A 13478-nucleotide genomic window follows, 5' to 3' on the forward strand; every position below is an offset into this window, starting at 1 on the left:
CAGTCTTCTGGAGTTGTGATTGGTCATCGCATTGATCTAAGTCTTTAAGTCTTTTAAATCTTAAGTGTTTCTTTTTCTTTACATGGTTGTGATCATTTCATAAATAGCTCTCCTTCAGTAGTGCTTACTTCAATCTGCATCAATTCACACTAGTATTCAAAGGTTTCTTAATTCCATCTCTTTTGTTATTTCTTACAATGTAATAATAATAGCCCGATATGTTCATATATCATAATTTGTTCAACCATTTCCAATAGATGAGTACTCACTTTGTTTCTAGGTTTTTGCTAAAATAAAAAGTGCTATTATAAATATTTTTGTACATATGCATCCCTTTGTCTTTGATTTCTTTTGACTATATGCTACTAATAGTATTATTAATAGGCTGGTTTAGTGACTTTTTAGACATTATTTCATATTGCTTTTCAGAATGGTTAGAACAATTCACAGCTCCACCAAAAATGTGTTTGTGTGCTTGTTTTCCCACACTTCATCCAACAAATAGGCTTTTTCCATGTCCATCTTCTACAATATGATGATTGGAAGAATATTGTACACAGTAACAGCAATATCGTATGATGATTTACTGTGAATAACTTAGCTATTTTCAAAAGTACAATGATTCAAGACAAGGTGCTGTCCTTCTCCAGAGAAATAACTTATGGAGCCTGAATGCAGATCGAAGATACTTTTTCTTTACTTTCTTTATTTTCTTGTTTGTTTGTTTTTTTGTCTGTTTTCTTTCACAGCATGACTTACATGGAAATACGTTTTGTATGACTACATATGTATAACTTATGTCAAATTGCTTGCCTTCTCAATGCAGAGTGGGGAGGAGGAAGGGAGAGGCAGAATTTGGAACTCAAAATTTGAAAAAATGATGTTAAAATTGTTTTTACATGTAATTGAGAAAAATAAAATACTAAATTAAAAAAAGCAGTCTGATGAATGTGAGGTGAAACAACAGTTTGCTTTAATTTGAGTGATTTGGAACATTCTTTTATGATTGTTAATACCTTGAAATTCTTCCTCCGAGAACTGCCTGTTCATATATTTTGGCCAGGTATGCACAGTTATGCATAGTATCAATTCCATATAATCTTGATCATCAGATAACTATCAGAGAAATTTGAGTAAATAATTTTTCATCAGTTAAGTTTTTCCTTCTAATTATAACTGCATTGATTTTGTTTTTGCAAAAACTTACAACTTTATGTAATCAAAACTCAATTTCATCTCCTGTAATCATCTCTATTAGTATGGTCAAAAATGTTTCTATCTGTAATTGCTATAGGTATCTTCTTCCATTCTCCTCTAATTTGTTTATGATATGGCCTTTTATATGTAGGCTAAGCATCCATTTGGATCTTTTTATGGAATATGCTGAGATATGTAGTGTAGTTTAATTTCTACCTGTCTGTTTTCTAATTTTCCCATCAGTTTCTGTTGAATAGTGAGTCCTTTCTCCAGTACTCCCCATGCTTGGGTTTGTTGCGCACCATGCTACCATAGTCATAGGACTATATAATTATAGATTTTTAGAGCTGGAAAGGACCTTAGAGGACATTGAATCCAACCTACTGATTTTACAGATGAGGAAACTGAGGAATAATTGGTTTTGGATCTTTTGTGATTAATTTGTTCTATTGATCAATCTTTCTATTTTTTAAACACTTCCAAACTGTTTTGATGATTACTGTTTTGTAGTATATATTTTGAAATCTGCCACTCTTAGGTCCTCTTCCTTCCTGTTTTTTTTCATAATTTCCCTTTGAAATTCCTGACCTTTTGTTCTGCAAAATAAATTTTTTTATTATTGGGTCTAGTTTTATAAAGCAATACTTTTATAGTTTAATTGATATGGCACTAACTCCCTAAATTAAGGTGATATTGTCATCATTAGCATATTAGCATATGCAAAATGAACAATTAACTTCTCTCAAATTATTTAACTCTTCCTTTATTTCTGTAAAGAATATTTTGTAGTTATATCTACAATTCCCATGTGTGTTGGAAAGTAGACCCCTAGATATTTCAAATATTCTATTGTAGTTTTGAATGGAATTTCTTTTTCTGTCTCTTAGATCTTTGATGGTAATATATAGAAAGGCTAATGATTTTGTGGGTTTATTTTATAAACTACTACCTTATTGAAATTATTAATTGTTTCTATTAATTTTAGTAGAATTTTTAGGGTTTTCTAAATAAACTTTAATGTCACTTTAAAAAATAATAATTTTATTTCTTCTTTGCTTATGTTTATTCCTTCAACTGCTTTTTCTTGCCTTATGGCTATACCTAGTATTTCTAGAAGCATAGTAAATATGGTAGTTTTGACAATGGATAGCATTGCTTTACCTCTAATCTTACTGGAAAGAATCCTGGCATGTCCATATAATGCTTACTCTTGGCTTCATATAGATACTTTAAAAAATATTAAGGAAATGTACATTTATTCTTATACTTTAGAGAATTTTAAAAAATAAATAGGTATTGTATTGTGTTTAAAAAACTTTTTCTCCCTCACTAACATAATTATGGGATTTTTGTTTTTATTATTATAGTCTATTATGTTTATAGTTTTGCTAATACTGACCTGACTCAACATATCTGGAATAAAGACAACCTAAACTATATCACTTCTGCCCCTTGTATTTTGTTGCTGGGATCCTTTAGGACCTTTTGCATCAACATCTTAACCAGGACCCTATCTCCTCCTTTGAAAACCTCAGCATAGCAATGATTTATTTTGTAAATAACAGTGAATAACATTTATAATATGTTGAGTTCTTTAAAGAATTAATATTAAAGAATTTAGATTCTATTTTAAGAAATACGAATAGGAAAGTTTCAACAATTATTTTGGAAATCACTGATTTGTAATATTTGTAATAATTTGTAATGTAATATAGGCAACTTTGATGTAGATGAACAAATAGATTAAAAAGTTAAATGATTAAATGAATGTATAAAATAATGAAAGTATTCGCATTGTTTTAACTAAAGTATTATTATTTTTTTAAATAAATACAAACACCTTTAAGGAAGGGACTTTCTTTTATGTATTTGTATCCCCAGCAACCTAGGGTCTTAAGGTCTTAGAATTTTTGCTACATAGAATGGAAAGGAACAGAACGGGTTGTATATGAAAGGAGGTTTACTTAATTTTTTTTTACCAAATACTTAAATATGGATATAAAAAAACAGAAATCACTTCTTTCATTTGGTAAAGGGACACTTCACAGAGAAGCAAATTCAGTCTTAATGTTTGTGTTTTTTTGTCATTGTCACCATTTCCTTACTTCTTGTATATGAACTCTATCGAGAACTGTAATGATGACGGATTCTGAATGCAAACCAAAAGATTTAAGAAAATTAATCTCCCAGAGCGTGGTTCAGGGCCCACACACCACCTTTTGTGACATCAAACATTTCTCTTTTTTACCACCTTTCCCAAAGCAATGGTAATGCAAATACATAAAATTTGCCAGATATGTTCCATTGTTTAAAAAGAATCTTATGATATTTAAGACCCTGACTATGTGACCTGGCATTTTTATACACAACTCAAATCAAAATGTGCCTGTGATCACAGATTGCAAACACTCAAATGGAAGAGCAACTGAAGTGGAAGACCATGATGGATCCAAGTAGAGCATTTTTAGTCCAGAATCAAAAGCAAAACCTTCATTCTACTTATTTCTGCATATTTTGAATTTTGAAAAGTTTAGAAAATATGAAAAGTTCAATATTTTCCTTAAAAGTATCTAATTGTATTTGTGTCACCGTTTAAAACAGGGTAAATATAAAGGAGTACATTGTTTTTGTTTACTTCTCTTCATATTCATTATGGAGAATAAAAAATTACTTTTTAAACACTGTTTTTGCAATATCAAAGATCACAATAGTCTTGATAGAGATTTCTTGTAGCAATTTTTGGTCTTATGATTAAAAAAAAGATTCCTGTAGGCTATTCTCTATTTCTATGCGAATCACTTCTAAATACAAAATTGTTCTTTATAGAACATGGTGGTGCATGCCTATAATCCCTTCTACTGAGCAGGCTGAGGCTGGTACATAGTTTGAGTGCAGGAGTTCTGAGCTAGAGTAGGGCTAAAGCCCACTGGGAGTGGGTAGCCACCAGTCTGCCCAAGGAGGGGCAAACCAGCCCTGGCTGAAAATGGAGAAGGTCAAAGTTTCTATACTGATCAGCAGTGGGATTGGGCGTGTAAATGGCCTCTGTACTTCCATGTTAGGTGATTAAGGAGACCCAGTATAAAATATTTTTTAAACATATGTAATTATAAGCATTTATAAAGCACCCATGAAATTCCAGAAACTATAGTAGATGTTGGAATACAAAGGGAGATACACACACACACACACACACACACACACACACACACACCCCAGTTCCTATGCTCAAGTAGTTTATTTTCTATAGTTCCTACAGTACAACAGAGATTCCTTTTTTCTAATGAGAAAATATTGGTTAAAGACAAATTTAAATGTGTAAAATGTTTTCTATCTGCTTGAATGATTATTGCTGTAAACATCTAAAATTAATTCACTGGTTTTTTTTTTCCCCACAGTTGTCCCAACACCAAGAAAGTCTGTCCGGGTGAATTGACATGGGATAGCAATAAATGTAAGTGTGTCACACAGGAAGAGAGTCCTCTCAATGGGATGGAAGGTAATGATGACATCAGTAACCATACAAACTTCTTTCTCTTTGTTTCTTCAACTTACAGACAGTTTAGAGGGCCCTATAAAAATAATCTCTGATACTGGAAAGTATTCTTCCATGAAGAACGTTTCAAAATCAAATACCATATAGACGACAGTTCACTGAGACAGCTATGCCCATCTCAAGAGGCATATAGAGCACTCTTGGCTTCCTGGTTTCTTTCATCTCCGCCATGCTAAAACTTGCCAATAACTTGTAAAAACAGAAAATAACAGGAAATACCAGTAATTATGTACAAAGTTAAATTCAATTTATACTGGGAATTGGGAATAAGAGCCATCCTCATAGCTCAAAAACCAAGATTCTAGGGGTTTTTGGCCTAAAACATTTGGCTATAAAATTCATGTCTTTCAGGTTTGGCATAGTGCTCTATACACAGTTGGTACTTCATAAATATTTGTTGATTAAATAATACCAAATCAGTGTGTTTGGGATTTGAATTCCCAAAGAAACTTGATGTGCCATAGAAGAAAGAAAAAATGATCACATAACTTGAGCATTATATTTTATCAATGGCCTCCATAAGAACAGTAAAAGTTCAACTTAAAGATGCATTCCTTGGCAACCCAAAATAATCAGTAAACTATCTGTCAAGCTATTTGTGCCTTGATAACAGTGATGATAAAAACACTACTATCTATGTGGTCATTTGTCCCCCAAAAAGTATGAGCTCCTAGAAAACGGGCTAATGCCTAACATAGACTTTCTAATTCTTCCAAATTTGGCATAAGGCTCTGTACACAGCTGGTGCATCATAAATATTTACTGTTGAATTAATACCAAATTGATGGAACGAGTATCCTCCAACATTCTAAATGTTCATATTTATAATACTAATGTAAAAGGAAAAATGAACTGAAAAGACTTGAAATGAATAGGTCCTCTTGGTATTCTTCCCTCTCCTTTCCTTTACAGTCTGTGCTGTGTCTGGATTGTATACCTTTGCCTCTTAGAATAGCAAGATTAACCTTGCATGCCATTTCCACAGAAAGCCTTCCCTGATCCCCTTATCTGTCAGCGCTTACCACTTTCCCCTCAAATTATCTTGTATGTGTTTATCTACAGGGGCAACTAGGTGACACAGTGGATAGAATGCTGGGCCCAGAGTCAGGAAAACTCATCTCTCTGAGTTCCTATCTGACCTCAGGGACTTATTATTTGGCCCTGGGCAGGTCACTTAACCCTGTTTGCCTCAGTTTCCTCTGTCTGTAAAATGAGCTGGAGAAGGAAATGCCAAACCACTCTAGTATCCTTGCCAAGAAAACCCCAAATGGGGTCACAAGAGTCAGAAACTTCTCAAAAATGACTAAGCAACAACAAAAAATATTTCTCTATCAGCAGACATTTGTATAGATTTACCTGCTGTATATATTTATCTGCTACATGTTGTGCACGTAAGTATATGTAAACTCCTTGGGGATAACAACTGTTTTTTGTTTGTCATTGTATCTCTAGTACCTACTGTACAGTCACTTGCACAAAATTAAAGCTTTATAAATGCTTGTTGGATAGATCTATTCTCATATTCATTGTTTTACATATGATCCTAAAAATGACTGGATAATTTACTACCAAAAAAAAAAAAAGCCAAAACCCAAATCTAAACACTATCTTGTATTTTCTATACCTTCCAGTCAAAATGACTGTATGGCCTTCTACAGAATGTGTTCCACAAAAGCCTTCTTGTTTTCCTCTCATATATTTATAAAGAATGCCATTAATGTGTGTGTGTGTGTGTGTGTGTGTGTGTGTATGTAGACTTCTAATATTATAGAGATGGGAAAGCAAGAAAATGGTTAAGTAATTTTTACATTCTCTTGGTCACTTTTTTTTTAAAGGTAACAATAATGTCTGAGATTTCCCCTGTGCCTTTGGTATCTTCCCTTCTTTCCCCATCTGGAGAAAAGGTTCCTCAACAGCCTCATAATTGAGTCACCTTTAACAGGGACCTCCTTTCTCTATAGTTGGTCTAATCAACACCATGTGCCAGGTACTGTTCCTGAGGCTAGAGATACAAAATAAAAAATGCAACAGTTTCTGCTTTCTATGGAGGGGAGGCATATAGTCCAGCTGAACTTTAAATCTTTAGTGGATTTCTTTTTTTCAAGGCTATTTCCTCTCTCTGTCCCTGCTCCCCCCCTTCCCCCCCCCCCTACATCCAAAACTATGATGGTAGAGTCCCAATGTAAATGTGGTGGCTCACCTACTCTGAAGAGGATAAGATCTTTAAGGTCTTTTCCAATTTTTTCATCTTTTCGTTGTTCATATGGCCAATAATCAGATGACAAACATTTTATTAAGTACTTATGTGCCCACAACTACAAAGAAAGGTAAAAACAGTCTTTGTCCTCAAGGAATTCACATTGTAATGAGGAAAAAAACATAAATAGCTAGGTATATACAAGATATATACACAAGGAAGATAATCTTAGAAAGACCCTAGTAGCTGGAGGGGTAAGAGACTAGAAAAGTTCTCCTGAAGAAAGTAAGACTTAAGTTGGGTCTTGAAGAAAGAGGAAGAGCATTGCAGGAATGGGGAGACCACCAGTGCAAAAGCAAAGTTGTAGGAGATGGTGTATCATGTATGCAAAGATCAGCAAATAGGCAAGTGTAGCGAGCTCCTAGAGTGCTCAGAAGGGAGTAAAGGGTAAGAAAACCAGAAAGGTAGGAAGGAGCCAGATTATGAAGAGCTTTGAATGACAAAGAGAGGAGTTTATATGTTATTGAGTAGGGGGATGACGTGGTCACATCTTCACTTTTGGAAAATCACTTTGGAAGCTGAGTGAAGGATGGATTGGAGTGGAGAGTAAGTACCAGTAAGCAATAAGCACCTCTGCCAGAACTTGAATTCAGGTCTTTCGATTTCAAGATTGGAACCCTTTCCATTAATCTAAGGTGGTAGTGTTTGTTTTTTAAGAGCTCATAAGGAAAAGCAAAAACAAAAACCCAAGGAACTCATTCTGCAAATACTCTATCCACATTTTTCTCTTCCCGTTCAGAGCACTTCCATCTTCAGGAACTGGCTATTTGTGGGCCCCATAGGAAATTTGATGAGGACCAGTGTGAATGTGTCTGTAAAATGCCTTGTCCTGATGATCTCATTCAGAACCCAGAGAACTGCAGTTGCTTTAAATGTCGAGAAAGTATGGAGAGCTGTTGTCAGAAGCAAAAAATATTCCATCCAGACACCTGCAGGTGAGTACTTTCCATGACTGCCATGTTTCTACTAAGTAGTCTTAAAAGTAACTGTTCTTAGGGGCAGCTAGGTGGTGCAGTGCATAGAGCATTGCCCCTGGAGTTAGGAGGACCTGAGTTCAAAACCGGTCTCAGATCAACCACTTGACACTTACTAGCTGTGTGACCCTGGGCAAGTCACTTAACCCCAATTACCTCACCAAAAAAAAAGTAACTGTTCTTTTGACTGAGTACTACTTCTTGAGTCAATTTTTTCTCTCAGTAACTGAGAGGTAGCTATTACATGGTCAATGGAAGACTAGCTTTCGAACCAAGAAGACATGGGTTCAAATCCTGTATATATTAGCTACATATCCTGGCAACCCTGAGCAAATTATTTAACCTCCCAGGGCAATTGTTTAAGAATAATAGTTGCAGAGAAAGTGCATTATATAATGTGCTATCATTAGTTTTTAAAGTAATAGCTCTTCTGATTGACTCATACTGATTGAGTCAAATTTTTCTCAGTTCCTACATCATTATGTAGAGATTTATATAGGTTGCTGGAGCATCACTTATTGCATAACGGGATCTTAGCCTTTGACAGGAATGAATTCTCAGACTCCTGTATTATTGCGTTGAATTGAGAAACCAAGAAAGCTTTACTGAGTGTATTTTTAATTCTGAATCTGCAGCATAGACTAGGTTTGTGTAAACAGATAATTGATGATTAAAAACTTGAAGAACCATTGGCTTGTTTCCAGGTATGCAAGTGCCTTGGTTCTTCCAAACTTGTTTAAGGACAGGAGAACCAATTGATTCATATTATGAAGCAACAAAGGATAAAAATGAGTAGACCAGATTGTTAGTTAGGATGTATTATTTCTGAAATATATAGTTCTGACTATTCAGGGTTCAGATATTAATATTTTAGACAAGTACTTGGCAAATACATAATGAAAAATGGAAGTTAGAAAAAGCCAAAGATATTTTTTTAATTATGCAGCAAGAAGCTTAAACTAGTCAGGATTTGATTCCTCTGAATGCAGACTTTGGTCCTGAGTTATGGCTCTCACTTTCTTTTTCATTAACAGCTGTGAGGACAGATGCCCTTTTCACACCAGGACGTGTATAAATGGAAAATCAATGTGCACAAGGCACTGCCGCTTTCTGAGGGACAAAAAAGGCCCCCATGCGCTCCATGGCAGAATAAATCCTTGATACAATTTTTATCCCTCTCCAAACTCCTACCTTTCTGGGTTTTTGTAAACAATGTGCTGCTTTGCCAAATTGCTGTCACTTTCCAAGTGTTAGTAAAAATGAGTCAACATCTACTTCACTTAGCAAGAGTGAAACTAGTACACATTCATTTATTCCACTAAATAAGCTGCCAGGAATGGATTCACTGTGATGCTGAGTAATTGTCCACTGCCAGAGGATGCTCATGGGGGTGAAGGACTGGAGAAGAAGCCCACTTGGAGAATTTTTTTTTTTCAAGGAACAAATTAATTTGCAATGGAGTGATGGTTACTATCCAATTGTTAAGGAAAATGGACTAAACCTTTGCTAACTGCAACTCTTGTGAAATATTTGGATTCTCTCTTGTACAGAATTTGATTTGTAATATGTTCAGCACTGAATTTTTGATCTACTGTCCAGCTTATGATTATTGAGTTTCTTGAACTACTGCCTGATAGATCATATTTAAATATATTTAAGTAAATACATGCATCAGTTATTCAAGCTACATATTCTCATATAGTATAGCAGTTTTCCCAGTTCTAAAATAAGGCAACTGAACTAGATTTGATCTTCTTAATCTTTTCCATGTCATGACCCCTTTGGCAAGCCTATGGATTCCTTCTCAGAATGGTTTTTCTATGTATAAAACAGAATAATATAATTATAAAGAAAATCAGTTATACTGAAATACAGTTCTAAATTGTTTTTTAAAATTCACAGACTCCAAGTTAAGAACTCCTGGATTAGATCACCTCTAAGGATTATGATTCTATGATTCCATTCTCCCCCAAATGTCACAAGGGTAAGCCTATGTTCAGTTCTAAGCACTCAGTTTTTGTCCTGGTACTTAGTTTTCTTCTGGGCCTGTCAACCTTTTTTCGCTCCCCTACTTCTTCCCTGAGTTATGGCAAGCACTTAAAGCCTACCTATTCCAACTGTGATATAAGGGAAGAAACTGATGAAATAGTGAACTCATTGAATCAGAGATAAAAGTAGTGAAAACCAGAAGAAGGTACGCATATGAAGATTTGTGAAATTTTTCTATTCTAAGGACCTAGCCTATGCCCCAGGGGGTATTGACCTTACATAAGGATTCCTAAGACCTAAATTATAGGCTGGTTCCTTTCCTACATAGATTTATTCTAGGACAAACTTGGTCAACAAGTATAAAAAAGGTAGCGGTATTACTTCTTCCATCAGACAAATGGGGTTACATCTAGGATTTATCATAGTTCTAAGATAGTTGTCCTTGAGGGACAAGTTTGGGGGTTTTTCCCACTTCTTTTTAACTCCCTACATTGCTTCTTTCTACAAAGGTAACTCAATAAATGTTGATGTAGGCAATTTATTCCATTAAATAAAACACAGAAAGATTTATAAAGGATGTGATTGATATAGTCATAAAGATTAGTGTTTGAATTTCTCAAACTCATATCAGCTGGCAGGACATGGTGGTGCACATCTGTAATTCTGACTACCGGGGCAGACTGAAGGTGGTAGATCATTTGAATTTGGGAGTTCTGACCTGCAATGAGGCTTAAGACTATTAGTGATTGAATTCAGTCTGGTGCCAATATTGTTAGCCCCTGGGAGTGAAGGGAGTGGAGGCTGCCTAAGCACAAAGCTGCAAACCAGCAGAGACAGACAGAAAAAAAAAAGAACAGGTTAAAGCTGGTAAGCCAAGCAGTGTTGGGATCAGGTCTATGAGTGGTCACTGAACTTCCAACCTAGGCAAGATAGGGAAATCTAATCTCAAAAAATTAAACAAAACAAAACTTTCTGTCTCTCCATCTCTCTTCTCTCTGTATAGGTTTATGTATAGGTTATGTATATATCTATCTCAAAAATTAAACAAAAACAAATATCTATCTTAGCTAATTCCTGATAGTTTTCCCTATTTTTCTTTTAGAATCACAGATCTATTCATTCTTTCATTTTTAATTACAGAAACAGTATCAAACTAACAAGGCAAATTGGAAAGATGGTCACATGAAATACTTTCTACCCTTTTGCAGAGTATAATCCTGAAAAACTTCACTGTAAAATGTAGTATGGAAACTCCCAAACTTACCTGTTAGTGTCAGTAATATTTTCACAGTACCCATGGGCCAAAAGAAATACCTAATAGCTCTATTTATTAAGTAGTAAGGTCTAAACAACTTAGTAAACATTCATATGCTAACATCTTAGTAGCTGTTTGAAAAAATACCCATAAATTGAAAGAAAAAATAATATTTTATTTCATTTTCTGATAACTACAATTACTGATGGGATGTGTGTATTTATTGGACACTGCACAACTTCTTGGCATTAGATTTGACATCACTACCCTCATTTCCAGTTCGCTTTTTTTTTTAATTACAGCAATCACCAAAAACCCAATTTCACAAAAATAAGAAAGTTCAAAAAGTTACTGGCATACTTGAGAGTACAAATAAATAAAAAACCTATCTCAAACATTTGAGAATGTTATCAAAAGGAATGTAGCACAATCTAATGTTGAAACTATGAACTACCTGAAGCTAATAGAGCAGTATCTGATATGTTCAAGTTTCACTGTGCTTCCCCTGAAAGTGTAAAATATCCCATGGAACCCCTCTGACTTCATTTTGATGGGTTGGAATGCAGTGCAGCACAGTTGGGGATCTATGAGCATAGCCTCTGACTTCAAAGAGAGGAAGTAACTTTTAAAAATTTCTTAACTCCCAAACATAGAAACTTTCTTTGATTTTTTTCTTGTCTTTCTTTAGCCAGTGTATAAAAACATGACTGTAGCAATGAAGAGAATTGGGAAAAAGAACAAAACTATAAAGGTTCAAGCATGAAGTAGGAAATAATAACAAAATATAGTTGAGAATAAACTTATACACTGGTTATGGTAGGCTGTATTTAACATTGCTAGCCTATAAGAACAAAGAGAGAAATAATGCTGGGAAAGCAACATTCATGTCTGGCCCTGAATGACAAGCAAAAACTCAATCCATCCCTGGGCAACACTAGGAAGGCAAGTCTTTAACAGCCTGGGTGCATTATGGTGAATTACGGAGATTGTGATGTAAGGGCAACTAGGTAGTACAGTGGATAGAGTGCTGGGCTTAAGAGTCAGGAAGACTCATCCTTCTGGTTCAAATATGACCTCAGATACTTCTAGCTGTGTGATTCTGGGCAAATCACTTAACCCTGCTTGCCTCAGTTTCTTCATCTATAAAATGAATTGCAGAAGGAAATGGCTAACCACTCCAGTATCTTTGCCAAGAAAACCCCAAATGGGGTCACAAAAACCCCAAAATGGGATCACAAAGAATCCAAAAGGAATGAAAATAAGAGAACAACAACAAATGTGACATAAAGCCAAAAGCAGGGTCCTCTTCAGCAGTTTTTGGGGTGCATATCAAACCTCTGGCCTTGTTCTATAATAGATTCAAACCTACTTTGGCCTATAAACTAACATGAATTTCTGAGGTCATTCACATGGGGAATAATGTAACTATAACCCAGGGGGAGGCCAGGATTATAGGTCTATTTCAGACCAAAGATAACTCACACCAGCACATCCAGATCTGGATCTTAATCCATGAGGCAAACTAGGATAAATATGGATAAGCCTTCAGGGACAAAAGTTGAAAAAATCAGATATGTTCTCTTTATTGTCATTCTCCAGGAGAAAAATGTGCTAAAAATCAAAGCCCAAAAATGTATGCTGAAAATTCCCAATGGAAGTATGATGTTCTAAGAACATGTGAAGCCAGCAGCAATGTCTACTTGGAGAGAGGAAGAAGAAGAGTGGAAGGCTTGAATGAGGAAGCTTCAGGGAAGTCAGAAACCTTGGATCATGAATGTAGGTCAGAAGTTGGCAGCATTCAGAGTGGGATGGCAGTGCTCAAGTCCGTAGCACTTTGACCTAAGACACACCAAAAGTCCCTGAACATTCAGAACTCTGAACCAATATGATCTCGGGCACCCAAAATCCACGAACATCATAAGTGCAGAAACACCAGAATTAGAAATCAGTGACAGGAGACCAGGTAATGGACATCAGGATTAAACATGGTCAACCACCCTAGCCAAGAATGCAGAATACAGAACCTGGCCCTGCCACAATGCCCTAATTCAGAAATTGAGAGAGATGAGTAAACAGAAGAAAACATTAACCCTGATACAGAACTGTTATTGTCCCAGAAATACCCAAAAGTCTAACTCAGAAGATGAAACAAATTCCACAACTACAAGTACAGATTCAGAGAAAAAAAAAGCTCAGCCATAAGATCTACAAGAGTACTAGATGAAATGAAGCAGGGGTTAAAAGATACAGCAA

The 13478-nt window shown here is 35.3% G+C and overlaps 1 protein-coding gene across 1 annotated transcript in view; it reads left to right on the forward strand.

The window, feature by feature from the left end:
- VEGFD (vascular endothelial growth factor D) overlaps positions 1-9849 on the forward strand; it is a 56557-nt gene extending 46708 nt beyond the window's left edge. Inside the window, exons 5-7 of the mRNA XM_021007430.2 lie at positions 4593-4693; positions 7747-7942; positions 9016-9849. Coding sequence (XP_020863089.1) covers positions 4593-4693; positions 7747-7942; positions 9016-9142 — 424 coding nt within the window. The 3' untranslated portion in view covers positions 9143-9849. The remainder of the gene's footprint in view (positions 1-4592; positions 4694-7746; positions 7943-9015) is intronic.
- The last annotated feature ends 3629 nt before the right edge of the window (positions 9850-13478 follow it).

The sequence above is a fragment of the Phascolarctos cinereus genome, unplaced genomic scaffold (assembly GCF_003287225.1).
Source record: "Phascolarctos cinereus isolate Bilbo 61053 unplaced genomic scaffold, phaCin_HiC Scaffold_726;HRSCAF=1367, whole genome shotgun sequence".
Lineage (NCBI taxonomy): Eukaryota > Metazoa > Chordata > Mammalia > Diprotodontia > Phascolarctidae > Phascolarctos > Phascolarctos cinereus.